Source organism: Helicoverpa zea, chromosome 1 (genome assembly GCF_022581195.2).
Source record: "Helicoverpa zea isolate HzStark_Cry1AcR chromosome 1, ilHelZeax1.1, whole genome shotgun sequence".
Classification (NCBI taxonomy): domain Eukaryota; kingdom Metazoa; phylum Arthropoda; class Insecta; order Lepidoptera; family Noctuidae; genus Helicoverpa; species Helicoverpa zea.
Genome location: NC_061452.1, coordinates 12,647,719 through 12,675,638, shown reverse-complemented (window position 1 = coordinate 12,675,638; position 27,920 = coordinate 12,647,719). Strand labels below are relative to the sequence as shown.

The following is a 27,920-nucleotide window of genomic DNA, read 5'->3' as shown; positions in this document are numbered from 1 at the left end:
TGAAACGAAACGTTGTGATTTCCTTTTTTATTTATTATCTGTGCTATGCTGAGCGTTGTTGAGGTTATGTTATGTTTAAGATTTTTGCTGACTGAAAATTAATTTATATTCTAATTTAAAATAATGATCTTTAGAGAAGAATGAAATAAGCTAGTGTGTAATATAGTTACATGTAGGAATGGATTCAAGTGAAAACAATTAAGTATTTAGTGAATAAGTGACAAATTAAGCGTTCGATTTTGATGTCACCTTTTAGGAAAAAATATTGTGTTTAAGTGAGCTTGTAGTCTTTTGGTCTACAATATGAGTTCTCGAGGGCTTTCTAAGAAGGAGCTTGAGGAATTGAAGAAGAAGGAAGAAGAAGAAGCGGCTGCTCATGTAAGTGTAATGGCTATAGTATTTGTAGCTTACTTACATGACTAAATCGAAGGTTTTAGTCTGTTTATACATTCCATTGTCTTATAAAGTCAGTGAAAATAGTTAATGACTAACTTTGGCTCTTATTCCTTCATAAAATGAAGAGCCAAATATATTTATTACCTTTTTTCTGACGCTTAGCTCTCTAGTTGTCTACTGACTACCTATATCGTTGCTGTTCACATTACATAAATATTATGATAGTATTCTTGTCACAAATGGTTACTGAGCGCAAAACATTACATATTGTTACATCTGTACTATATTTTGTATGTGTAAATTAACAAATAGTTTTAAATTCCTTACAGGTGTTCAAGGAATTTGTAGAGACCTTTCAGGAGGTCCCAAGCACAGCCAGCAAAGTCTGGGTAAAAGCTGGCACATATGATGCAGGAGCAAGAAGTTAGTAACACTCATGTTATACAATGCATCAATATTATACAAACCCCCTTCCTACTTATACAATGAGCTGTAGTCCTACCACGCTACACATTGATTGAGTAATAGATATTATTGTATGCACATAGATGTTCAGCCACATTTTGTTGTTAAACTGGTTTTAAATAAAAATAAATATATGAAGAATCTTTAGATAAATGCCTACTCACATGAAGTAGTGTTAGAGATTTCTCAAAGGCAACTGGCAATTGCAGTTTCATCAAAGCCTACATGAATGTATTAACTACCTGTTTAATCAATCAATCTCTACCTCTTTTTGTATACAGTCTTAGTTTTGGCCCATACTCTTTCTTCTCTTTAAAACATTAAACATATCTTTCCACATTTCACAGAGGAAGACACCTCAGAGAGAGGCAAGTTATACAAGCCAGTCTCCCGCTTGGATGAGAAGAGGAGCATCTCGGAGGCTGATGTGGTTCGCACATTAGTGCAGAGACCTGAACCTCCAGGCCGTCCACATGCTAAGAAGAAAGGACAGGACAAGAAGAAGAGTAACTTGGAGCTATTTAAGGAGGAATTGAGACAGTGAGTGGTATTAATTGTTGCTATTTATTTAACTATATTCATGGTAATCAGACATTTGGCTTGATGGTTTGTGACTGTAGATCAAATATTGCAAAACTAATCTGCTATATCAGGTAAGCAACAAAGTACATAACCAGTCCATGTTTATATTTCCACTTGTATCCTGAGTGAACACCTACCCACATAAAAAGTAGGGAACAGACATTAATTTATACAAACTTTTGCATTGATAATATTAATAGGATAGTGTGATCTGCCTTCAGCTATTCTATTGAATTTACTGGGATTTTTACTGCTATTAAAATAGATTGAAATAGTAAAGTTTTGCAAAAGGTCATTTTAGTGTATGCAGGTACATGTGCATCATTGTATAGGTTATGTCATTATTATGACGCCTCGTGCGCATACGTCACTCGGTTATAAATACCGGATCGAGCGGTGGGGAGTCAGTCGTTGTCAGACTGTCGACCTGTGTGGTGGTGCGTTGGTGAGTCGATTAACATAATAAAATGAGCGTACAATACATTGGCGACGAGGATAAAACCGTGAGTGTTTGGACCAACAGTTACCTATTATCTAATTTTTATAATTTTGAACTACCTATTAGTTCTGTGATCCAGAAAAATATTTGATATACAAGGTTATACTAAATAATTTGTCCTATTCATGCCTATACCAAATTAATGTATGCTAAATAAGCTTTGACAACAAGTAACCTCTGACCGATGTTAATATTCAATCATATTAAAAAGAGCAAAAGGAAAGAAGGAAGGGAAGAGAGTAGAATGACAAAGTATACATAACTTTTATGTTCATGTATGTATCACCCGAATTGCAAACAAATTTTAACCTTTTTACGAAATTCTTTGTTTAAGTTTACCTTGTTACAATTCTAATGGAAGTAGCAATATTTATTGCAGGTGTTAATATTTATCAAATGAGTAATTTATAATACAAAATCATTACTTGGTGATCAGTTTACTCATTCTTAAACCTGCATCAAAGTTTATTCAATAATAGGCATTTATTGGAAGCAATATAAAGTTGCTGGTTGTTGAATTGTCGTCAAGACGACTTTAGCAGTGGTGGGATTTCCTAGAGGATATAATACAATAACCTATTTGCCTTATAATCAATTGTGTTTAATAATTGTTGTGCTTGCATGCCAACAAGGCGGAATGTACACGGATCTTATTATGTTGTTTACAATCCTATTTTGTAAGTGCCTGCATTCTAAGCAAATAAAGACCTATTCTATTCCAAAAATCTGCTGGTCATTAAATTGACAGCTTGACGGTTAGCAGTAGTGTATATCTACTGGTCATTAGATTGACAGCTTGGCAGTTGGCAGTAGCGTGTATCTACTGGTCATTAGATTGACAGCTTGGCAGTTGGCAGTAGTGTGTATCTACTGGTCATTAAATTGACAGCCTGATTGTTGGCAGTAGTCTATATCTACTGGTCATTGAATTGACAGCTTGATGGTTGGCAGTAGTGTGTATCTACTGGTCATTAAATTGACAGCCTGATTGTTGGCAGTAGTCTATATCTACTGGTCATTGAATTGACAGCTTGATGGTTGGCAGTAGTGTATATCTACTGGTCATTAAATTGACAGCTTGGCAGTTGGCAGTAGTCTATATCTACTGGTCATTAAATTGACAGCTTGACAGTTGGCAGTAGTCTATATCTACTGGTCATTAAATTGACAGCTTGACAGTTAACGGTAGTGAACGTCTACTGGTCATTCAATTGACTGTACACGCATAAATTATCTGGCGATAGTTGTCAACTACTGCAACAACTAAATAGTAAATCTTGATAATTTTTATATTTTCTGTGCCCGGTGATTTGGATCATAAAAAGCTTCCAAACTTAACTTCTCAGAGTCTAGTCAACAACTTATACCTGCTATATTGTTCTGGTACTTAACTAACTTAATTCAAGTGCTTGCAATATAGAGGATATTACAAGAACAAACTGGTGGGTTATATACTCAACGGTTCTACAAATGACAAACATGTGCTAGGTATCTAGTTAAACAAACAGCACATTGAGGGACCGTAGTAGGTTGTCCATGTATGTTGAAGAACTCGCCCAGCTATACTGGTATGTATTCACCTATGCACAACATAAAAGTCCATCAACACCTCTAGTGGGTTGCCTACCCATAATAGTGTTAATTATAACAGTTGCTCAGTCACCCTAGGTATAATTTCAATACTTTTACTTTATTTTGCTGTATTAAAGAGGTTGTTATACAACAGAGATATTCCAGAAGATACAGAACAGTAGAACAGCATACAAGCAGCAATACTAGCTGGAAAATGTGGATCAAAATTTTGGTATTCAATAGATAGAATCTTTGGTAAACATGCTAGCTCACAATTGTAATTTCAGTACTTTAGGTTGATATAAAACTCTTAGATCAAAAGAATATGGAACTAAGCATTGGAGCAATCTGTGATTTATTTGACAATGCTACTTTATCTACCCAACTGCCTCGTTGGTCTAGCTGTCGCAAGCGCGGCTGCTGAGCACGAGGTCTCGGGTTCGATTCCCGGGTCGGGCCTGGAAGTTGGTGATTGATACACCCGTGCATCGGAAAGCACGTAAATGTCGGTCCTGCGCCTGATCTCTTTCCGGTCGTGTCGGATTGCCGTCCCACCGGGTTATGAGAGTGAAGGAACAGTGAGTGCACCTGTGTCTGCGCAAATGCTTGTGCACTATAATATGTCCTGCGCAGTTGGCTAATCCCCTTACGTGAGTACAGCCGCCGTAGCCGATAATCGGCTAGGAGGACATCATCATCATTTACCCAACTGGGCCTTCTCATCTGTGACAAAAAATCTTTTAAGGATGATACCTGGAAGGAGTTCCAATGTAGATACTTACTCTGGGAACTGTCTAATGATGATTAGCTCATGGATGATTGTTGCAATCAAGTTCTCAAAAGTTGATGATTGCGTGTGCTTTTAAAACCTTCAAGATTCAGGCTTGAATGAATTTTAATTGGTATCTTAGCCTCTTTTTTATTGATTTACATTGGTGTTTACAAATAGTTTAACAAAGTGGCCCTCATTATAATATTGTTATTTGCAAATTATGTTTTACAGTATTGCAGTACCAATAAGCAGTATAAGTACATTGAGAGTTGTGGAAGAATATGCTTCCATAGGGGCGAATAACATAACCATATATGAACATATATGAAATAGAATCCATTTATTGATCTCAAGTTAATAAATCATCACATTAATATATTCTTGAAGTGCACACCTACTTGTAATATAAAGTTGTGTAATTTCCTCAACCCATCCCATAAGATAAGATCCATGTGGGTGGTGGGATGGATATCTATTAACAAAATAATGTCTTGTGTCCATAGCGTTAGGGTTAATAATAATTGATCTTAGAACACCAATCTTAGGTTACCGTAAGACAATTGGACTCGCACGAGAGGTAAAGAACTTTATCACTATTTACATTTATCGACATTTATTACTCTTTTGTGCTAATTAAACTACACAGTTGCGTCGACATTTGGTTAATAATAACTAAAATATTATTAAGTTCCTAAGTCCTACTGCAAAATATAATCTGAGTAAGTGTTCCTTAAAGTATAGGAAGTAAAATTGCCCTTAGTCACCAAATCGTTTAAAAATTTACTGGGGTGCTGTCCCTATAAAAGATAATAATATTTTTATATTCTGGTTGTCTAACTAAAACAACGTAGATAAAGTCAGCTGCAATAAAGGGTAAGCGCTTTTGAACGAAACTATAAACATACTTATGCAGCCAACTATATATATAAAAAAAAAATATTACGTTACCTATACGCGGTCATGAAATTGGAAAAGCGTAAAATATTAAAAATGGAAACAGCACAAAGCTGATCATCAAATTGATGAGGTCAAGTATGACATGAGAGCAGCATAGCTGCTCATGAAATTGAGATATAGAATTAGAATCCCACATTTATCTATGTGTAGACAAATGTTTTAGAAAGGTTAGCGGTTGTTTTGCAAAAGGAAAATTGCATCGACTAGAAAACTGTTTGTGAGCTGCTGTCACCTTGTTGAAAGGAAGAAGAGCATGAGTTGAGGGTCAGGGACTCTTCTATTTTATGGTGATGCAGAATGTCACAGCTTCAAAATATATAGTGCAAAGTTAGTGACACCTGTTAAAGTGCGTTCGTTGCATAATATGGTTCTAATTAGTTAAAATCTGATTCGTAATGTTACTTTACACCTTCGTTATAATCAATATGTAACCATGACACTAAAAAGCTTACCATCAAAGCATAATAATTCTTTGACTACTTAAATTTTTGAAAACCACATTAGGAAAAGCAAACAAAGATTACAGAACGCAATGTCCGGTGATAATAGTGTTCTTGGAGGCCTAACCGAAATATAAGTATTCCTATCGCACTATTATATGCAGTAAGGTATTCATATGTTGGGTGTTGAATGCTAAGAAGCTTACAGTTTCTTGACTAGATATTGGACATACATTGATGTAGGGTATTTAAAGCCTATATCAGAATTTCAGCGAGTGTGATTCAGCAGACTAGCAGAAACGTGCAAAGTACCAGCGCTGATCAATAGGGTTGAAGACCAGATTGTTTGTTACATTGCTGAGATAATGATAGGCTTTGATATTCCACTCTCAAATTAAAAACTACATATTACCAAAATTAGTTGAGTTAGCATTCTCTTGCTTACAAGGCACACAAAGTACTTAACTCGTACATAGAACTACAATTTAAACCATTAAATTGGAGACAAAGTATGTGGTCACCATTAAATGGGTGACAAAGTATGGAGTCACCATTAAATTGGAGACAAAGTATGTGGTCACCATTAAATGGGTGACAAAGTATGGAGTCACCATTAAATTGGAGACAAAGTATGTGGTCACCATTAAATGGGTGACAAAGTATATGGTCATCATCAAATTGGAAACAGTCCATCTAGGTCACCATTCAATTGGGACGATCTTATGTGATTACTTTCCTCGTACGGCTCGTACGGTTTTGAATGAGTGAAAAGCATTGATGAGGTACCCTAATGCCGATCTTTTACCTTGGAACAATGCATTCTGTATCAGTTTTAAGTGAAGTCGAACCAAGCAAGATGAGTGCTCATTATCTGAAGGTACAGCAATATTTGAGACTTGCTTGATTTCACATGGACTGATTGGCGGGATGTCTGCCAAATGGACGGATCATCTCTAGTGTAGATATAATACAGGGCCGGAACAGCGGCTACAAAACCTGAAGTTAAACTTGCCGGCCTGATATCACTGCTACGAATTTGTCTTGTTGAGCCTGAAGCAGATGCTGGTATGTTACCGTCTGCAAAGGGACGGATTTTTATTTATGTTTATTTCACAAGGGAAGGGATGTAGTGTCCTGCAGTATCACCGATATCTGTCGTCTCCTTAAATGGAAAGGGAAATGAAATGGAAACGGAACAAAGTAAATCAGTTTGATGGCAGTGTGATCGGTGGACTGATCTGATAGCGTGGTTTTGTTGTGCTGCAGGTGTTTGATAGATCTTTAAGAAATTACCAAAATATTTATGAGTTTGATTGTTGGACTTTTTGAAACAAGGTTAAAATCAAAACAACAAGGGAGAGATGTAGTGTATGCAGGTACATGTGCATCATTGTATAGGTTATGTCATTATTATGACGCCTCGTGCGCATACGTCACTCGGTTATAAATACCGGATCGAGCGGTGGGGAGTCAGTCGTTGTCAGACTGTCGACCTGTGTGGTGGTGCGTTGGTGAGTCGATTAACATAATAAAATGAGCGTACAATACAGTCATTATTATTAAAAATTAATACTTTTGTCTTACAGGATACAAGAAGAGAGATCAGAGCGTCACAAATACAAGAATGTATTACGTGAACGCGGCGTGGTCGGTGTGGAGCCGTCGTTAGATATAATTCCTGATGTTGGCTCTTATGATACAGGGGACCCTAATACTACCAACTTGTACCTTGGCAATCTTAATCCTAAGGTAGGTTTAAGTGGTCCACAGACATATAGAAGACTAAATAATAAATGCTATAAAGCCTACATCAGTGTAACTGTTTTAAACTAAGTTCTCCAGATTAGCATATAGTTATTTTTGTGTTGAATTCGCTGGACAAATGGCTCTATATAAGATAATCCTTAAATAAGTCTAATCAATTTGGTGGATTTCTTCATAAAAAAAGTGACTAATTAGAACTTGTCTTCAATTACCAAAGAAAGTTTCACATCATCATCATCATCTCAGCCATAGGACGTCCACTGCTGAACATAGGCCTCCCCCTTAGATCTCCACAGATACCTGTTGGAGGCGACCTGCATCCAGCGTCTTACGGCGACAGAACACTAAGAGACATTCAATCTTACACTCAATTACTTTTCTCAGATAACAGAACAGCAACTGATGGAGATATTCGGTCGCTACGGCCCGCTGGCCAGCATCAAGATCATGTGGCCGCGCTCGGACGAGGAGAAGGCTCGCGGCCGGAACTGCGGCTTCGTCGCCTTCATGTCGCGGAAGGACGGGGAGAGAGCGCTCAGGTGTATTAATGGTAAGGATAATAGCTTACAGTAATAGTTACACTAGTCGTAATAATAGTTACACTGTGATCATGGTTTGGAATCGTGATCTATTTACAAGAATTTTGGTGTTTTAAATTGGCTTATGTTTAACTGATCACCAGATATAGTAACAAATAGCAGACAAAAATAGTAAATGATCACCAAAATGAAACTCGCATTTTAATGTAAAACTATAACCAAAGTTTTAACACTTTGCTATCCTATTTAAGTGAAATTACTCCAAAATAAATCATGCGTAAGCCAAAAATAGTAAATGATCACCAAAATTAAACCACCATTTTAAAGTAAGATTATAACCAAAGTTTTTAAATTCTGCTATCCTATTTAAGCAAAATGAGTCTAAATAAATCATTGTTATCCCAAAAGCAGTAAATGATCATCAAAATTATACCAGCGTTTTAATATAAAATGATAATCAAAGTTTTTACATCTTGCTATCCTGTTTAAGTAAACTGACTCCAAAAAAATAAGTTCGGCCTTATACAATAAATGTAATAACATTATGGGGACCCTTTTCCTGCACTAGGGTGGAAAATTGTCTATTGCATGCCTCTAAACAGTGCGATAAGAGTGTGTTTTCGAGGGAGTGTATTGAGAAACACATTCTTTCTCCTGCCCTGTTCCCAATTTTACTTGGGGTCGGCGCAATCTGTCATTTTCTTCCATATTCCCCTGTCACTCGTCATACTGACACTCACGCATGCATTGCAAGCCGGACACATAACTTAATATGACATCATAATACTTTATTTGGTAATAAGCCTACATATTATGGCAATCACAGTGACTTATTTAGGCAAAAATAATACATTAATTTGGTCGTCAAGAGTTGGTGATCATTTACTAAATTTGGTGGTCGAATACAATTTAAAGTGAAGTCGTGACTAAAATAGCTGGTACTATTACATTTTTAGACTTTATTTTTCTGGTGTTCAGTAGATATTTCTGGTTACAAAACTAAGGGTATCAAAGCATTTTATGGTGGTCATTATATTTGTTCCCTTTTAAATTCCACACTACTGCTTTTTCTGGGTACTTTCATTGTTTCACTTAGTATTTTAAGTTAACATGCATTCTGCAAGCTACTTGTATATAGACCAGTGGCCTAACCTACCAGTAACAAAATAAATTCAGGTTATTTTCTCAAAAGAATACAACATTTCTATAATTACTCTATAATTAAATGACTTGTAGACAACATTTTCATTTCCGTTTCATAATATCTTATCTATCAGACTATCAAAATTCTTCATTGCTCTTACATTCTTATCCCAGGTAAAGAGATAATGAGCTACGAGATGAAGCTGGGCTGGGGCAAGGCGGTGGTGATCCCGCCGGTGCCCATCTACATCCCGCCCGCGCTGCAGCAGCCCAGCAAGCCGCCGCCGCCCTCCGGCCTGCCCTTCAACGCGCAGCCGCCCAAACATCTCGCTAATAAGGTACGCATTATTACATGGTTCAGTACTTGGAAATGCTAGAAAACATTATAAACCTTTTTATTGTATTACTGGATGTAGGTACAAGGGCACAAGTCTTCTCATATAGATAGAGAAGAGGAAAAAGCGTTTAATTTTGGAGTGATTTTAAGAGTTATAAAATAATACGTTAATGCAGTCCACCAAAATATTGGCTTATTTATATCTGGAGCACCATGTCTTTTGCAAACCAGGATATCATTAATATAAACTTACGTTCTTTCAGATTCCCCGAGTGCGACCAGGAGAATATTACCCAAGCGATCCTGAAGATAAGAAATTATATGAGCAGGTATGTGTATTAACATTATTTTTATAAAATATAATGTTTATGATCAAAAAGTCTCGATATTTACGCATGATTGTAATTATTTTTACAGATTCTTTCACAGTCAATAGTCAAAGTAGTGGTGCCTACAGAAAGGTGAGTAATTATTTTTTATAATATAAACTGTAGCTGGTCTACAGGTCTAACACGATTTTTTAAAACTGGCATTTTTCTTTAGACCACATGTGTCTTAAGAAAAGTGCCAGTTTTAGTGCATCGTGATTAATTTTAAGAAAGTACTTGTATAAGATGTAAAAAGTCTCGATCCAAAACTGATCTCCCACCGTTCCCCAGAAATATCTTAATGCTGATCCATCGAATGGTGGAGTTCGTGATCCGCGAAGGTCCTATGTTCGAGGCCATCATTATGAACAAGGAGCTCAACAATCCGTTCTTTCGGTTCCTGTTCGAGAACCAGTCGCCTGCGCACATCTACTACCGGTGGAAGCTGTTCTCTATGCTTCAGGGAGACTCGCCCAAACAGTGGTCGCTTGAGGACTTTAGAATGTTTAAAGGTGAGAATGAAGTTAATTGTATAACTAAGCTGTTAGCGAGTGAAATACTTCCGCAACCCGGATGAAAACGTGTGTCCTTTCTCAGGTTCTGTACTGTCTGTGTATGGTACTAATTTCATTTCATCAGTTCAGTAGTTTTGGTCTGATAGCGCAATGATGTGTAGTGCATTAATTATCCTTTTGTATTTTCTGAAATTCGCAAATTGTCTTTACAATAATCCAGATCAGCACTAAATGGCAATATTTTTTAATGAAATATACGTAGGAAGTGATATTTTTTGGAATATGTATATTGTGTGTCGATTTGTGACACTGTGATAACAAATACGTTGTTAATCGTCATGTTCCTATTGTTGTTGTCTAGGCGGTTCAGTATGGCGGCCGCCCGTCATGAATCTCTACACAGCTGGCATGCCTGATGAGCTGGTAGAGGAAGAGGACGCCAAGGAGAATATACGAGGAACACTGTCTAACAAGTAAGTAATTTGTTGGATTTTCGAGTATTTGAACCAACCTTGACAAGAAAAACTGTAGGGTAAATACGCCAAATGTCGGCCCCCTTAGCGATTTTCTGATTGCGGTTCGCTATAGCACCGTCAGTTTCCAACGAAAGATAGTTTCTGATGCGGTTTTGGATAGTTTGATTAATCTATGTCATGTTTATAGGCATAAGATTGATATTTCTACGAAAAGAAAAAAGTAATAAGGCTTAGATGCGTCGAGAACAGAAAAACCCTAAAGTCGGCCATTCACGGCCCAAGGTCGGTTGCGTTTTTTCCAAATGTCGGCCAGGTATAGGCTGTTTTAAATTAAGGCAGTGACAAATATTATTAACATGATTTATTTTAGCAGAATTATAATATAATACTAAGTATACATTTGTAATTGTATTTGTTTAATTTATAGTAAAATATTTTTTTGTTTCCCCTAAACAAAAAAAGTCGTATTCACGACCAACCATTTATATTTTTTAAGCTAATAAGAACGGTTTAATAGATATCAAGTCCCAAACTATAAAGCTACCATTAACATGCCTACAAAACTGTCAACTCCTACATTTAAACTTAACTCCTATACGATATAATGAATTATAATAAATAAATTATTTCATTTTGAGAAAATGAAAAAATATAAAAGTATTTTTTCATCAGCCTGTATAGTGGCGCTTGAGTTCGAGGCTGGTCGACATTACGATTATTTACGATTCTAATGTCGGCCCCTATTTCTTGTACCTTATTTCTCGAGATTCAACTAATATCACCCCGGCCGTTATTTGGCTATTAAACGTAAAATAGATCTGTTTGCCTATAAGCTTTGCAAATTCTCTTGTTAAGCCAACGGAATTAGTACAATAGGAATTTATAAAATAGACTGCATTTGCTTTAAGTCGGCCACGGCCGAGACTCCGGTTTTAAGTCAAAACTGTTGTCCTAATGGCGGCCTCCTATTTTTCCTTGAAAAATATACGCAAAACGCTGAAAAAACTATCTTAAAATATAGTAAAAATAACCCATTAGTGACAATCAAGCTTAAAACAAAAATAAATAAATGTTTTATCGTTCTAATATCAATCCCCAAAATGTGAGTATTCACTTCGAGTAAGCTACTTTACGTGCGAATTTGATGTTTCAACGGCGCAATCGCTACTGACGCTCAGTATGAGAAGAGTAAGTGACAGAATCGGATAGTAACGATTTGTACGTATAGAGTATAAACCAAGGTTGCAATTCGAGGAGCAAAACTAACACTTAATTACCTTTTGAATGAATGCAAGCTGAAAATGTACAGACGGCCGAAGTTTGGGGGGAGGCCGACATTTGGCGTATTTACCCTATATTGAAATTTACGGTTAAGTGACGGTAAAGGCAGCCAAGTTTTAAGTTAAGGTTAAACTAGTCGCGGGCTCGAACTCACTCAGGGGCGTGGCCAAAAAGCGCGCTGTCTCATCTGACATCGTGTGCGACAGAGATAGCCCCAGTGATGAGCAGTTAGACGCTAGTCTATTTGCACAATGCGTTTCGTGCAAACAAACACGCATACAAACACCGTTACGAATCAAAACGACATTAGACACACATACGTACATGCTGCTGTGTACTGCTCGCTACCGAAAAGTCAGCAAGCGCTTACTAACTCGTACTAAAATAATAGATACTTTTATCATTTTATACTAGCCGTTTTCCCGCAGTTTCACCCGCGTCCCGTGGGAGCTACTGCCCGCACCGGGATAAAATATAGCCTATGTTACTCGCAGATAATATAGCTTTCTAATGGTGAAAGAATATTTAAAATCGTTCCAGTAGTTTTTGAGTTTATCCATTACAACCAAACAAACAAAGTTTTCCTCTTTATAATATTAGTATAGATTTCATAGAAGTTGCTTATTTTATGAGGTACCGACTAGTGATGCTCGCATGGATTTCAGTAATTGTCCCAAGGCGTAGGTACGTACCTATAAATAATAACATTTTTTATGATAACACAATGTAAAATCAGTTTGACTGGCCTGTTGGTCTAGTACTTATAGTTCGGCCATTCAGAGAATGCGTTCCTGACACGTCGCGATTGAACTGAGTGCTTAGTGCGAGTTTTCGTGAATTTTTTTACGGACTCACATGAGAGCGCGTATACTAAGATTTGTATGCAGTGTTGCCAACTTAGTGGATTTTCCACTAATACTGGTGGTTTAAGTCCCCTATTTAGTGGCGAAATGTTGAAAGTACTGCGGGTCAAGTAGCGAAATGTAAGTTTTGTGGTACAACTTTAAGGAGTTACTATGGAGATTTGAAGTCTCACGGAATGTCAAAAAAGCATCTACAAAACAAAAAGGTGAACGACTACTATATAATTATATTAAGTACTCATTCATTGGTCAAATGCGTAACTAAACAATTTGTGAAACTACTACGCCGATTATAATTTGTGAAGGATTCGGATCGGGTCGGATGAATTGCTAAACAGATGTAATGCTTTGTCTGTTTTAATTTTCTATCGTTGCCGAGTTACATCTTTGGATGATTAAATTGTTTTAGGTTACAATAAAATATAAACAATATTTTTTTAGTGGTGAATTTGGTGATTTTAAGTGTGGGATAAATTTTTGTTAGTGGTTTTCTGGTGGTTTTAAAAGTTGACTCTGGTGGTAAGCTTCTACAACTGTTGGCAACACTGTTTGTATGGAACAAAAACAGGTTCCAATTTTTGACACTAGGTGGAGCTGTTTTTGTTCCATACAAATCTTAGTATACGCGCTCTCATGTGAGTCCGTAAAAAAATTCACGAAAACTCGCACTAAGCACTCTGACGACGTAACTTTGCAATGGCGTTGCAGTTACGATAAAAATATTTTTGCTGGTTGTTTACCGTTTTAACAATTGAGGAGCATTAAAACAACATTATTATATCAATAATCAATGAATGTTATAATTTTGTGCCAAACTGAGTGTCAAATAACTTGGTAAACAATATTTTTCTAAATCTATACTGCGCTATTACAAGGTTATGTCAGCGGTTTATATTTTGTAGTGCTGTGCTAAAAATAACAGGCAAGTATCGTAATCTGTTCTTATACAGTTATAATATAAAATAATACGTTTTGATTTTCTTTTTAAGAATTGGAAAATAATGGACTATAAGACTTAATTATAACGTTTATGAAATATAAAAATAAAACTATGACCAAACCGCATTTTTATACTTAGATTAAAAATGGTAACCCCAAATGGCGTTATGGGCCGCCATTTTGTGACGCTAAAACAGTCGTCCGTTGTCGTTTCGTGCGCATAGACCACGTTTTTCAAGTGTTTTCGATCTGTTTTTATTTGATTACCCGGCTTTTGTTAGACCGAGATATCAGGATTGATTCTGTTATTGATAATAATATAATTATACATGTAGGCGAAGATGATGATGAAGACACCACCTCCTCAAGCAAATCGGAGTCTGATTAATATTCTGTTCGCACAATTCAATGTACTTGTAACAAAGAATAAATAAAACAATTTTATTATATGAATATTACCTTTTTTTGGTTTCCACTTAAATAACTAAAATATAAAACAAATGATTCCGCCAATTTAAAACGAAAATAATCTTAAAATAATGCGGCGGTTCATTTTGAAGGAACGGTAACGAACTCAGTGTTATGTTGTGCCCATCACTAGTCGTGACTAACTGATAGGTGTCAGGAACGCATTCTCTGAACGGCCGAAGTATAGTGATCTTGACTGCTATGCCGTAGGTCGTGGGTTCGATTCCCACCCAGGACAAATGTTGTATGGGTGTTATTTATCTATAATATGTATTACATGTATTTAGAAATCAATTTTATTGATTTTATTGAACATTTTGATTTTTTTAAGCAGTAACACAGTTATTTTCGTGTCGAAAAGCGATTCTCATTTTTTTTAGTTGACATTATACATACGAAGAACGAAGAGAGCAGTAGAGACGTGTAACTCGATCACAATTTTTGTAACGAATATGAAAGATAAAACAATAAAATAGGCAAAGCGGTTTTTACCAAAGAACGGAACAGAAACATATAAAAATAATACTTTATTCCTTTAGAAATAAGGTTGCTTTCTTCTGTTTGTTTACATTTTCAAAAACGCCGACCGCGGTGTTTGCGGCAAATGCGACAAAGGCGGCTTCGATCAAAGTGTATCGAAATCCAGAGTTTTAGCCGGGGGTCAGTGTAATGTTTACGTACGATAAGCGCTAGGAGAATAGTCTACACACATACGATACGAAAGACGTGGGCCGCGGCAGCAGACTGAGCCCAAAACAATACAAACAAATAGTTGCACTAAAATTTGCACAGTTGCACGACAAAATATCGTGCAAAACGTACAAATTGTGGAAATAAGCATGTGTGTATAAGCGTCTTTCTCCGCTCCGCCCCGCGCTTCTGCCGGGGGGAATGCTATTGAGTGAAATGCACGACAATTCATCGCAAAACGAGTACGTAAAAAAAGACGAAGAGTGCTTCAGAAAAAAGCGTTTTCTGAAAAAACTACTGTATAAATCAATTTGAAATAAAGGCGAATGGCAGGCTTGTATGGGACTTTCGTACCGCTAATAAAATTTCGTGTTTTGGGATATTTTTTGTTTTAATTGATGGGTAATATGATAGACAAGCCCTTTGTAAATTCTTAGATTTTTAGAACTTGGGAAGTAAAAGTTATAACCAGCTTTGTTTTTTAAGGTTATGTACCACAGTATACCCATATAAGTTGTTTTAGCTAGGTACATAAACATTGTTATGGGTTATAATTGGTGGGTAATATGATAGGCAAGCCCTTTGTAAATTCTTAGATTTTTAGGACTTGGGAAGTAAAAGTTATAACCAGTTTGGTTTTTTAAGGTTATGTACTACAGTGTACCCATGTAAGTTGTTTTAGCTAGGTACATAAACATTGTTATGGTAATGATAAAATAAATGTTCTACCTAGCTTGTCTCTTAATCTTGGGTGTGTTTTAGGTAGGTACGTACAATTAGGTAAATAGATAGATAGATAAGGATCGTACCCACTCAGTAGAGTGCATTTAGGAGATACCTGTCCAGCAGCGGACTGCAACAGTTTGATAATGGTCAAGTTCTCGGGTTTCGAGTGTGGTATAATAAAACAACTTTGTTTTTGTAGGAATATACATCTATTTTATTGTTCTTATAATTATTTAATCTATTCTTAGTATTATTTCATCAACATAGAAACTCATGTGCCCAGACCAAGAACAACTACTTGCAGATCATTCAAATATTTGTTCCGTGCGGCAAACATGGTCAGCAGGTGTTATCTGGAAAATATTTAAGTGATTTTGAGTATGATTCAACATTGCTTTAAATAACTATTTTAACAGTGTTACACAAACCAAGTTAGGCAAGTAAACAATACATGTAAGAGATCACTTATATGTTTGTTAATGTACAAACACAACAATGATCGTGTACAGGACAAACTGTAAATATTTTTACAACCACAACAATGTTTGTTATTTTTTCAAATAATGTTAAGATTAATTTTAAGTACATTCATATTATTTTAGTATGAAATCGTGTAGTTTATATGGTGAGTCTACTTTTTAACACGTAAAGGTTCAGTTTAACATTTTAAAGCACGTACTCACACACAACACAAGTAATAAAGCGTCCTTTCGCGAAAGTACTATCAACAGATAGAGTACGGAGGAGCAGTTCCTCGACTCAACGTAAAAATGACCAGATAATTTGCTTAAATTGCTCAGATGCAGTAACAAACCACAATCCAAAACAACAGCAAAGAACTGAACAGACACTGACAGACAGAGACTAGACTCTGAAAGATATCCGTTACCTGTCAATAAAATAATTGCCAATACAAAATAAAAACATTGATTTTGAAAATAATTTATATAATTAAATTGTTAATTATTAAGATAGTATGCAATAATTATTCATTTTAAGGTATAATATGTAATTGGTTAATTATATTTACTGTTATTTCTATGTTTAAATAATTATTTATCATTTCGAGCCTCGTGATATTTTACAAATGGCAACTTCTAAAAACAGAACTACGTTTAGTTGCGTTTAGTTTAGGATTATATTACGTTTAATTACTTGAATCTTTTAATTGGTATAATTAATTAATCCGGAGTTCTAAAAATACTACACTAACATGAAAATAAATGACTTAGTTGCCTTAATAATTGGTACAAATTCTATAACTGAACAACGACATAAATATGCGGTACGAAATCTGCCATTCTCCTTTTATAGAACTCTTTAGTAATTGAGCTATGTCGGAGCGGACTTCGTTTTGGAGATTTTACATTTTTTATGGGACTTTTTAACACTCAAAGTTGCGTTAAAATTGTCTAGAAAAACGGAACTTTGTTGGCTCATAACTTTTTACTGGGATTTTTTTATTTTTTTTTAAATCCGTACAGACAAACTTAATAAAAATATAAAACGATATCAAGTTTAATTTTGAATGTATTATGTCACAATGTAGAGTAAAAGCACCCCGAACTTTGTATGGGAAAAATATCGACTAGTGTAACCTTAAACAAAGGTTATTGCGGAAGATAGTGTTCTCGGATTCGGTAGTAAAGTCACAATACACATATAGTTTCTATGTAGAGTTGATAAATTGCTTGACAACACAAATTGCAGAATTCACTACATATTCTAAATTGTCAAAGTAGCTAAACACTCAAGTCGGAAAAAGTAACTTTACAACCGGAACTCTAAAGGTAAACTTCTAATAAATTCAAAAATAGCTATTAGAAGTTGACTGTACCATCTAAAAGATTCGATTGACTTCATTTGTGTTGACTTTCAATCATTTCATCGCATTATTTTTATTTCCAGCCAACGCGACCGCCTCGAGGAACTAATCCGCGGCCTCACCCCGTCCCGCGCGGCGGTGGGCGCGGCCATGGCGTGGTGCCTGGAGCACGCGGAGGCGGCGCCCGAGGTGGCCGCCTGCCTCGCCGAGGCGCTGGCCTCGCCCACCACGCCGCCGCAGCGGCGCATAGCCAGGCTCTACCTGCTGTCCGATATACTGCACAATGCCGGGGCGAAGCTTACGAATGCTAGTGCTTATAGGAACGCGTGAGTTACTCTGTAGTATTACTTAGACACACTAATTAGTAGACATAAATTCACTGCACAAAATATTTTATCAAATTCTTAGAAAATAAATAGACAAGACTTATTTCTGGCCTCGGCGTTTTTAAAATTAGGTCAGTAAACTAAACAGAACATTCTGAGATCAAGAACATTTCGCGCATAAAGGTGCACTCTTTATTCCAACACTTATAATATCCAGCAATCTGGGATGGATGAGTAGAAATTTGATACAAAACTGACATATATGGAAGGGTCTGGCTATGTTCAGATAAAATTCACCCATCACACACTAAATGAAATGTGCACAAATCCAACTTGCTGATCTATTTATTTAACATAACCATGTTACCCCAGATTCCAACAGCGGCTAACAGAGATAATGCGCAACTGTCACCTAGCATGGTCTCGCATGTCGTCCCGACTGCAGCAAGAGGGGTTCCGTGCTCGCGTCACGCGCATACTGCAGGCCTGGGCCGACTGGGCGGTGTATCCTACCGAGTTCTTGCTTCATATCAATGATGTCTTCCTTGGACAAGATAAGGTAGGATTACTGTCTTTTTATTGAAGATTTTTTTCCACTTAGTTTGAGCATCAAGACCTAAAAAAGCACTGAATAAGTGAGGTGCAGGTTTAATGATTTAACAAGCACGAAAACAATTGTATCAAATCTTCTTGATAGCTTCTGCCACGTACCGTAAATACCGAGAATTTGATTACTACAAGTGTATAAATCCATTTTTGTACTTTGTATGGTTGATATATTTTTTTATAAAAATATGATTTTTATATTCGACAGTTTTCGTACAGAAAATATGTTAAACCGCTATATTTATTCCTCATAGAAAAGTTAACTGATGATTAAAAAGCATCCCTTACACTACCTACTGAAGTATTATTTTTCTGTACCAGGAATCAGACACAGTCCCCGGCCTTACCAACCAAGGCGACACAGAAGAAGGCAACGGCTCCGACTCCGGTGCATCACCAGCTCGCTCCTCAGCCTCCGAAGAGTCGTGGAACACAGCAGCCGCGGGTCCGTTGGATGGGGCAGCGCTGCGGCGGCTGGCCTGCATGCTGCCCGAGGCGGCGCCCGCGCCTGCTGTGAGGAGTAACGTGCATGATGATATTGATGGGGTGCCCGGTAAGTTATTGTTGGTTGATACTGGTCATGACTTCGGTGCTCGGGCTTCGGGCCTTATCCTTCGGGCTTCGGTGTTTTCATTGTTTTCAAGCGAAGATGTGTGCTCAATATATTCTAACTGTACGTACTATTTTGCTAAATGTGTAAGTATATTAGCCTCTTGGCTTGCCTTCATCGGCCGGTCAGAGTGGAGTCGCTAGAGCAAGGTTAGTCCTGCTCGGAGGGTAGGTGCCTCGTGGTAAGTGGCGAGTGGGCCGGTGATGCTGGACCCACAGGGAGCGCGTGATCTGCGTTAAAAGTCCGCCGAGGTATCCTCACCCTTCTCAGCCGCTCATGTCCCTGTTGCCCTCTTGTTACTTTTCAGTGACTGATTCCCGGGGCCCAGTAAGTGAGTTGGCGAGTCTCCACCTGCCATTTTTACGTGTGCAAACATTGTTATCGGCAGGTGCCATAGTTCCCGTAGTTTCCCCATCCCTAGTCCATTAGCATCCCATCACAATAGCCCAAGTAGTTTTCATCCATAGTTAGCAATAGTTTAGCTCAGAACCGGGGATTGTCCTTGGGTACATTTCTATAGTGTATACAGGGATAATCGTCGGTTTTGTGTCACCATTTCATTAAAGTTGTCTCAAAAGGGCTTCAGCGTGTTGGCTTCGGCCCCACGTTCGCCTCCCAAAAATCCGGGACTCTGTAGTCCCGAGGTCAAAAAGAGACATACATATAATAATAATCTTCCACGCCGATTTCGGCAACGGCGACCACTTCGACCCTAATGGCGTGCGTGTGCTCTCATGTGGCTGGAGTATCCAATTTTGTGCGTGAAAGTCCGCGCACACTGCGGACATGTCAGGGTACCAGCCACAAAGTTGTAGTTGATAGCTACAGGTGGTCGAGCTTTCAACTCATCTCGTTTGGCATCCAACTCAGAAAGTCGGCGTGCTTCAAAGTCAAAGACTTTGGCTTTAACGCGGCTTCTCCAGTCTCTGCGGTTGGATGCCAGATTCTCCCACTGAGACGGGTCAATGGAACAGCTTTTCATGTGACGCTTCAGCACATCCTTGTATCGCAGCAGCTGTCCGCCACGTTTCCGCTTGCCCTCCTGCAACTCGGAGTAGAGGATGCGCTTGGCCACTCTAGTATCCTGCATGCGCAGTACATGCCCGCACCAACGAAGCTGTCTCCTCATGAGGTATGCTTCAATGCCACCTACATTGGCTTTCCTCAACACTTCTGTGTTACGCACACGATCAAACCAACGGATATTTAATATTTTGCGCAGACATTTGAGGTGGAAGCGGTCTAGTTGCTTGATGTGGCGTCGGTACGGTGTCCATGTTTCCGCTGAGTAGAGTATACAAGGCAACACAACTGCCATATACACAGAAACCTTTGTGGATATCTTTAGGTCATGGGAGCTGAAGACCTTCTTGTCGAATTTGCCGAAAGCAGCGGCTGCAGCACCAATTCTGCTATTGATTTCGGCGTCAAGGTCGCACTTTGCTGTTATAGTGCTCCCCAAATATCGAAATTTATCGACCTGCTTCAGGACATCTTCACCAAGCATAATGGTCAGTTCTTGACGTCCGTGATTGTCTGAAGACATTACTTCTGTCTTTTTGATGCTGATTTTTAGACCAAATGTACAGCACTGCTTGTGAAGGTTCGTGACTAGCTGTTGCAGGACTTCAGGGGATTCAGCCACGAAACAGAGGTCATCTGCATACATAACGTCCTGTATATGTGCATAGGACACCTTTGTGGTCGCCTTGAGTCTATTCAGGTTGAAAAGTTTGCCGTCAGTCCGATAACGAATACGAACTCCTTCAGGAGGAGAATTCAATACTTCCCGGACTACAACTGCGAAATATAATGCAAACAATGTGGGAGCCAGGACACAACCTTGCTTCACTCCACAGGTGACGGAGAAGAAGCTCGATTGGTCATCTTCAACCGCTACACAACATTGCATGTCATCGTGCAGGAGTCGCAGGAGTCTTATGAACTTCTCTGTACACCCCAACTTTCTCAGTACCTTCCAGAGGGCCTCGCGAGGGACGCAGTCAAAGGCTTTTTCCAGATCAATAAAGCAGAGATACAAGTGCTGTCCCTGCTCTCTACTTTTTTCCTGGAGTTGACGGACTGCGAATATTGCCTCACAAGTTCCTCTGTCTGGTCTGAAACCAAATTGGGTTTCCGGCAGAATCTTTTCAGAGAGGTTCCTGAGGCGGTTTAGAAGTACTCTGGCGAAGACTTTTCCAGAGACAGAGAGCAGTGAAATACCGCGGTAAGAACCACATTCCGACCGGTCGCCTTTGTTCTTATAGAGAGCCCTGACGCGTGATAACTTAAAAGTTTCAGGAACTTGTTCTTTCTCCCACATAAGCACAAACATTTCCCAGACGCGCGAATGCAGTTCCTCGCCGCCGTACTTCAGAAGCTCACCTGGTATAAGGTCTAGGCCAACCGCACGCTGATTTTGCTGTTGTTTGATGGCACAAAGCACCTCATGTTTAGACAAGGCATCATCCAATTCTTCTGCTATTTGAAGTTGAGGCAAACTGTCTCTGTAGTGTAGATCGGCTGTTCGATCTACATTAAGTAGATTATTGAAGTGTTCTGCCCAACGATCTAACACTTCATTTTTGCTTTTCAGCAGACTTTTACCATCCAGCGACTTCCGTGGTACCTTTATGAAGTTGGTGGTACCCAGGAGATTGCGAATTTCGCTATAGAAATCACCGAGCTGATTACTATCAGCAAGCGACTGGATGTATTGAGCCTTGTCTTGCCACCATTTATCTTTAGTGTGTCTCGTGAGTTTACGCAACTCACGGTCACTCTCTCTTATAAGTGCGCTGTTATTACTGCGCCTGAGAAGGTCTCGGTGTTTGGCAATAGCTTCAGAAAGAACTTCGTCGTTCTCATCAAACCAGTCTTGCTTGCGTTTATTTTTTAGCCCTATGGTGTTAATGGCTACGTCAAGAATGGACGACGATAAAGCGTTCCAGTCTGCATCAATATCACCGGTATTTTGATGAGAGTGTATATCACATGCCAGCGTTTCAGCGTATTTGCTTCGGGGTCCCGGATGTTTGAGTTTCTCAATGTTTATGTTCTGAGGCTTTTTCCTGCTAGCCCTGAATGGTCGCCGAAGGCAAAGACGCAGTTTGGTGACAATTAGTCTATGGTCCGTCCAGCAATGAGCACCGCGCATAACACGAGTGACTAGGACCTGAGAGATGTCTCGCTGCCTCGTGATGGCATAGTCAATGAGGTGCCAGTGCTTAGAACGTGGGTGCATCCACGTAGTTTTGTGCTTAGCAGCAAGGCGAAACATGGTGTTTGTGATTGCAAGTTGGAATTGAGCACATAAACTAAGCAGCAACTGGCCATTAGAGTTGATGTTGCCTACCCCATGTCTACCCAAAACTTTAGGCCACCTTTCATAATCTTGACCAACTCTAGCATTGAAGTCTCCTAACAAGAGAATCTTTTCTCTGTTCGGTATTTTATGGAGACATTGTGTAAGTTCTTCATAAAATTTATCCTTGATGTCGTCAGAACTACCTAGCGTCGGTGCATAGACACTGATAACATTAAGGAAATTGTCACCGTCTAAGTGAAGGCGCAATGTGGTTATACGGTCCGAGATGTGGATTGGACATTCTTGAAGTGTCTTCACAAGATTATTCTTAATCACAAAACCAACTCCCGACCTTCTTGGTTCTGTTGCAGCAGTGCCCTTCCAGTAGCCACCGCCATGCTCGACTAGCTCGCCCTCATCGGCAAGGTGGGTTTCGCTTACAGCAGCTATATCAATGTTGTAGCGGCGGAGTTCTCGAGCAACTATGGCTGTTTTCCGTTCTGGGCAGGCGTTTGTCTCGCGGTCGAGAAGGGTGCGAACATTCCATGCACCAAAAGTCAGTAAAGGTGTTTTACGTTTATTACTGTTGTTGTGTCGACCACGAATAAAAAGATGCGGAAGCAGCCGTGGTTACTGCTATCCAAAGAGTGTTTGGGGTGAGCATTTTTTTAGGGCACCTTTTCTAGCCCCCTCCCAGGCTGAGCAAGGAAAGCAGTGCTCCCCTAAAAAGGGCTGCTTTGTCGCTCTGGGTGCTGCCGGATTCCCTCTGTCCCCCCAGCTCAAAGAGAAAACGACCACGGCATGTACTCACACCCCCAGAGCCGCTAGTGTGCAGGTCTCAGACAAAGCTCAGGTTGCATCAGCCCGAACCTCTCTACCTCAACCTATCGCCACTAGTCTTCGCCAAATCGGGGTCCATTATACGGAAGCAGTCAGATGCGCAGGATATATTACAGTGCTCAAACATACGCGCAAACGCAAGAGCACTCTCTCGTCTAACATCCCTTTATCCGATGGAACGGTGAAGTATATTAGATTTAATGTAGATACATTGAAAATAATGTGAGAACAGAGGCGGCGTTAGGCGTGGGCGACGTGGGCCACCGCCTACCTACGGCCTCGCGGTACAAGGGGCCTCGCGCCTCAAAAATTTTTAAAGCGAGAATAAAATAAAAGATATGAATCAATTTTGTTGTGATACATGTTCTCGATCAAACACTACTTTTATGACTCAAAACTCAAAAATTTTCGCGCTCGCTTCGCTCGCGGTGTCTTTACTTTGGTCTTAAATTTTTTATCAAATATAGTTAGTTTTAATGTCCCAATACTCACAAAAATTCGCGCTCCCTTCGCTCGCGGCTTCTTCACTTCACAATTACCTTTTATTATATACCTATGTTTAGGACTTTTACTGATCCAAAACTCAAAAAATTTCGGGCTTGCTTCACTTTACAGTTGTTTTCATTGTCAGTGTCAACATTTTTTAGTCTACCCTAGCAAAAAGGTAGCGTCGTTTTTAAGTCCTTTTATTAATAAGAAAGTAACTTATAGTTTCCATATGAAGTTTCTTATTTACGGTACTACTCTAAGTCCCAAAATTGTAATACATAGGCGTCAACAAAGAGTTATACTTATGTTTGGGCTACATTTTAAGTAATTTTTGTTTTGAGTTCTAAAATATTACAAAAAATTTAGCGCTCGCGTAATCAGTAGCTATGTTCCCGTATTTTTGCCTTCACCAACCAACCAGCAATAACTTATGTACGATTGGGCTACATTTTACGTAATTTTTGCTTTGACTTGTTAACTAACTATAAAAAAAATTCGCGCTCGCTTCGCTCGCGCAATCGGTAACTGTATATGTCTCTGTTTTTCCTATGGGTTTGAATTGCAGTTGGAGGACGCCGTAAAAATCTCGCCCAGGGTGCTGGTAGAGTTAAAACCGGCACTAAATAGAAACGTATAAATGTGTTATTCAATACTAGCTTCTGCCAGCGACTTTAATCTAAGTAATTTGTATTTTTATGCATAAAAACTTGCCAGTGTTAATTGTTTCGTTTGTTTTTATTATTTTAAAGAATTCGTCTTCAGGTCGCCATAGAACAGGGCCTCGCGAAATCTGTCTTGCCCACATCAAATTTAGGTCTTGTCCCGCCACTGTGTGAGAAACTGATAAAAAAATGTTAATTAGGTATGAGGCATAGGGGAGTTTGTAGGGGTAGTACATAAAAGAGTACATGGGGACATTACATAGTAGTAGTATATAAGATATATAAAAAAGGGCCACACACCACACAGTGTCTACTACAGCAGATCCGCCTTTGATTTGAAGTTTTCGTCTGTATTATCATTAACTTATGATCATCCCCCCAGTGGACGAGGACATAGACGGCGTTCCCCTCGAGTCGGACAGCACGCTGCGTGCGGCGGGCGGCAGCTTCGTGCCCTCGCGCTGGGAGACCGTCGACACCGACGCCAACGACGAGCCCGCCAGGCCGGCGGTAGACAACGAGCCGCCCACGCCTACTGCCATGCAGCATGATAAGTCAGTACAAACATTTTTATCATCACCCTCTTGAACGTCATAAGTTACACAGTTCGACATAAAGTGAAGATGCTCCAAGCGATTCATGTCGGACAGCTACACTTAAGGGCTTGGTCAGGATTGGCTGAAATATTCTAATCTTGGTTAGGAAAAACAACACACAAAACAATATTGCAATTTTGCAAATGAACATTCTATTCATGTTCAAAATTCCGTTTAAATCTCAGTTATTAAAGTTGCGGAAATAGAAGCAGAAACAGATATTGAAAGTCCATTACTTTACATTCCATTATATACTCCTTTATGTACTGCCCCTATGTATTCCATTATGTACTACCCCTATGTACTCCATTATATACTACCCCTATGTACTCCATTATATACTACCCCTATGTACTCCATTATATACTACCCCTTTGTACTCCGTTATGTACTGCCCCTATGTACTCCATTATGTACTCCATTATGTACTCCGTTATGTACTACCCTTATTTACTCCATTATGTACTCCATTATATACTCGGTTATGTACTACCCCTATGTACTCCATTATGTACTACACCTATGTACTCCGTTATGTACTACCCCTATGTACTCCATTATGTTCTACCCCTATGTACTCCGTTATGTACTGCCCCTATGTACTCCATTATGTACTCCGTTATGTACTACCCCTATGTACTCCGTTATGTACTACCCCTATGTACTCCATTATGTTCTACCCCTATGTACTCCATTACGTACTGCCCCTATGTACTCCATTATGTTCTACCCCTATGTACTCCATTATGTACTGCCCCTATGTACTCCATTATGTTCTACCCCTATGTACTCCATTATGTACTGCCCCTATGTACTCTTTTCTTTAGGCCTACCCAACGTTTTTACCTAACTTGTAAAAGTGCACTGCATGTACGCTGGCCCGACGTGCGAGGGGTTAAATGCTGAAAACATAGCCGTATGTAGCATCACCTATTCTCTGTAGTGAGGAGCAATCCCTGAAGCGCGAGACGCTGCGTGAGATCGAGGTGCGCGTGCTGAAGTACGCCGACGAGCTCGACGCCGGCGTCCGCGCCCGCCGCCCGGGCCTGACCCACGCCCAGCAGATACACCACTACCGCAGGAAACTTATTAAAAAGGTAACACTAGAATTTAATCAGAAATTGTAATGTTTTATGGATCTATGACATCCACAAAACTCAATGAGTATTTTTTTTTACAAAACCAACAAGATATGCATATCGGTCAAAGTCGATGTCATTGTCGACTAGTCTTCCAAAGATAGGTGTTACGGAAAGCAAGTAGTTAATCAGAAGAAACCAACTTGATTTAAAAAATTTAACAATATTTGAGCTTTTCATTCCCATAACCACTTTAACTTATTATTATTATCAATACTATTAATTTTAATTTTAGGCATCTCGAGAAGCTAAAGAAGCCGTTGAAGAAGTGAGAGAATCACCAGAACCGAGACGAAGATCTCCCGTTGAAGATGACACATATTCCACGTACGTAAACCTTACCCCCCACCCCCCACAACACACAAACACATACCTTGTACATACACGCACGTCTCGATAATGTCACGTGCAAACGTAGGAATTCGTGCAAACAACCCGAAGATGGTCAAGAAGAAATTATAGATGACTGGGGCGAAAAATATCCAGCATTTTGATGGGCCAGATCGTTCTCCTGCAATGTTACCAGGCTTCAAAGGATGAAAAAACATTCCCCATAATACCAAACTGACTCCTAGATTGTAACTAAGAATTTTCTAACAGAAAAACCCAACATGCTTTGCCTGACCTGGGGCTCGCACCCAGGACGTCAAGATCCACAGCCGCCGTCACTTCCGAGAGGTGATATTAAATACAATAAACAGAGAATTTCATTGCTCATACTCATGAGACATCAGTAATGAGCGTTTTATGCCCCCCTACTATGTATTTTTCTAAGACAGAGGCAACTAAAGTTTGGGAGAAAAAAATATTCGTAGTAAATATGGATATCACAAAGTATTGCACTTAATATGAGATTTGATGAGTACACTCGATTTTTTTGTAACATATTATGGTATACTTTGCGCATACTGGCATTCTAACTAATATACCTATGCTGAGCATAAGCGCTTAGTTTTTATGTCACGCAAAATGACCTGCAGCACATCTGTGTATTCAAAGCTACTAGAATATCATCAATAACCAGTTTTTCACAGCTTGTGGGCCACGTATGCTGTTGGCGATTGTAGGTTACCTATTTCATTTCCTAAATCTCTATTTATACACTGCACCCTTTAATTTGCATTTAAACTTTGCAAACATCGAAAAAATTGAAGAAACCTGTATGTATGTGTAGATCACAAAAAAGGAGTTTCCGATGTCGTCTTTTTCTTCTATGCCGTTTGAAAAATATGAACATTAGGTAATGAAAATATTTTTATTTTGCAGAACTTCATCGAAGAAGTCAAAGAAATCACGCGAGCCCTCTCTGTCGCCGCCGCCGAAGCGATCACGATACAGGTCAGACAAGTTTTCTTGCCCCCAGATTCTTTTCATGGAAATCATTATCCCCAATAATAAAAGGACAGCCCAACAGTACCTCCTAATACAATAAAATAAATTACATTGTCATATTTTTTTCCACAGTGACCGCAAGTCAAGGTCCCGGTCCAGATCGCGAGAAAGGGAAAGGGATCGCGATCGTTCCCGCGAGAGAGAACGTGAGAGGGACAGGGAGCGAGACCGAGAGAGGGACAGGGACAGGGACCGGCGCCGACGCTCCCCCGCCACGCCCCCCTCGCATCACCACCGGAAACATAGCAAGCATACCAAGTATAAGTACTGAGACCAAGTATAAGTGCTGTGAAATGACTAGTGTATTTAAGCAAATAAATATTATTATATAATAAA

The 27,920-nt window shown here is 39.0% G+C and overlaps 1 protein-coding gene and 1 long non-coding RNA gene across 3 annotated transcripts; one reads left to right on the top strand and one right to left on the bottom strand.

The window, feature by feature from the left end:
• Nucleotides 1-33: 33 nt before the first annotated feature.
• LOC124631348 (U2 snRNP-associated SURP motif-containing protein) lies at nt 34-27,920 on the top strand. 2 transcript variants are annotated; one of them, XM_047165713.1, is made up of 18 exons: nt 36-378; nt 726-819; nt 1,209-1,401; nt 7,270-7,432; nt 7,832-7,997; nt 9,304-9,467; nt 9,730-9,795; nt 9,884-9,927; nt 10,126-10,346; nt 10,711-10,822; nt 17,701-17,943; nt 18,316-18,502; nt 18,871-19,102; nt 24,840-25,011; nt 25,997-26,150; nt 26,428-26,519; nt 27,459-27,530; nt 27,657-27,920. In XM_047165713.1, exons 1-18 carry the CDS (start codon nt 304-306, stop codon nt 27,853-27,855), a joined length of 2,649 nt encoding a protein of 882 aa, XP_047021669.1. In that variant the 5' UTR covers nt 36-303; the 3' UTR covers nt 27,856-27,920. The 2 variants fall into 2 exon arrangements, with proteins under 2 accessions (XP_047021677.1, XP_047021669.1); XM_047165721.1 differs by lacking the exons at nt 27,459-27,530; nt 27,657-27,920 and adding an exon at nt 26,793-26,996 and having other exon boundaries at nt 34-378.
• On the bottom strand, nt 15,983-16,688 carry LOC124631365. The gene is made up of 2 exons (XR_006984501.1): nt 16,476-16,688; nt 15,983-16,145 (listed from the first exon to the last, which is right to left on the bottom strand). It is a non-coding gene; the product is annotated as an uncharacterized LOC124631365 (long non-coding RNA).

Bases quoted from the DNA above. Each gene is read 5' to 3' on its own strand.
- LOC124631348 (XM_047165713.1), top strand. From the start codon at position 304: ATGAGTTCTCGAGGGCTTTCTAAGAAGGAGCTTGAGGAATTGAAGAAG. The intron at 820-1,208 runs GTTAGTAACACT...CACATTTCACAG, and splicing joins ATATGATGCAGGAGCAAGAA to AGGAAGACACCTCAGAGAGA. The intron at 25,012-25,996 runs GTCAGTACAAAC...TATTCTCTGTAG, and splicing joins ACTGCCATGCAGCATGATAA to TGAGGAGCAATCCCTGAAGC.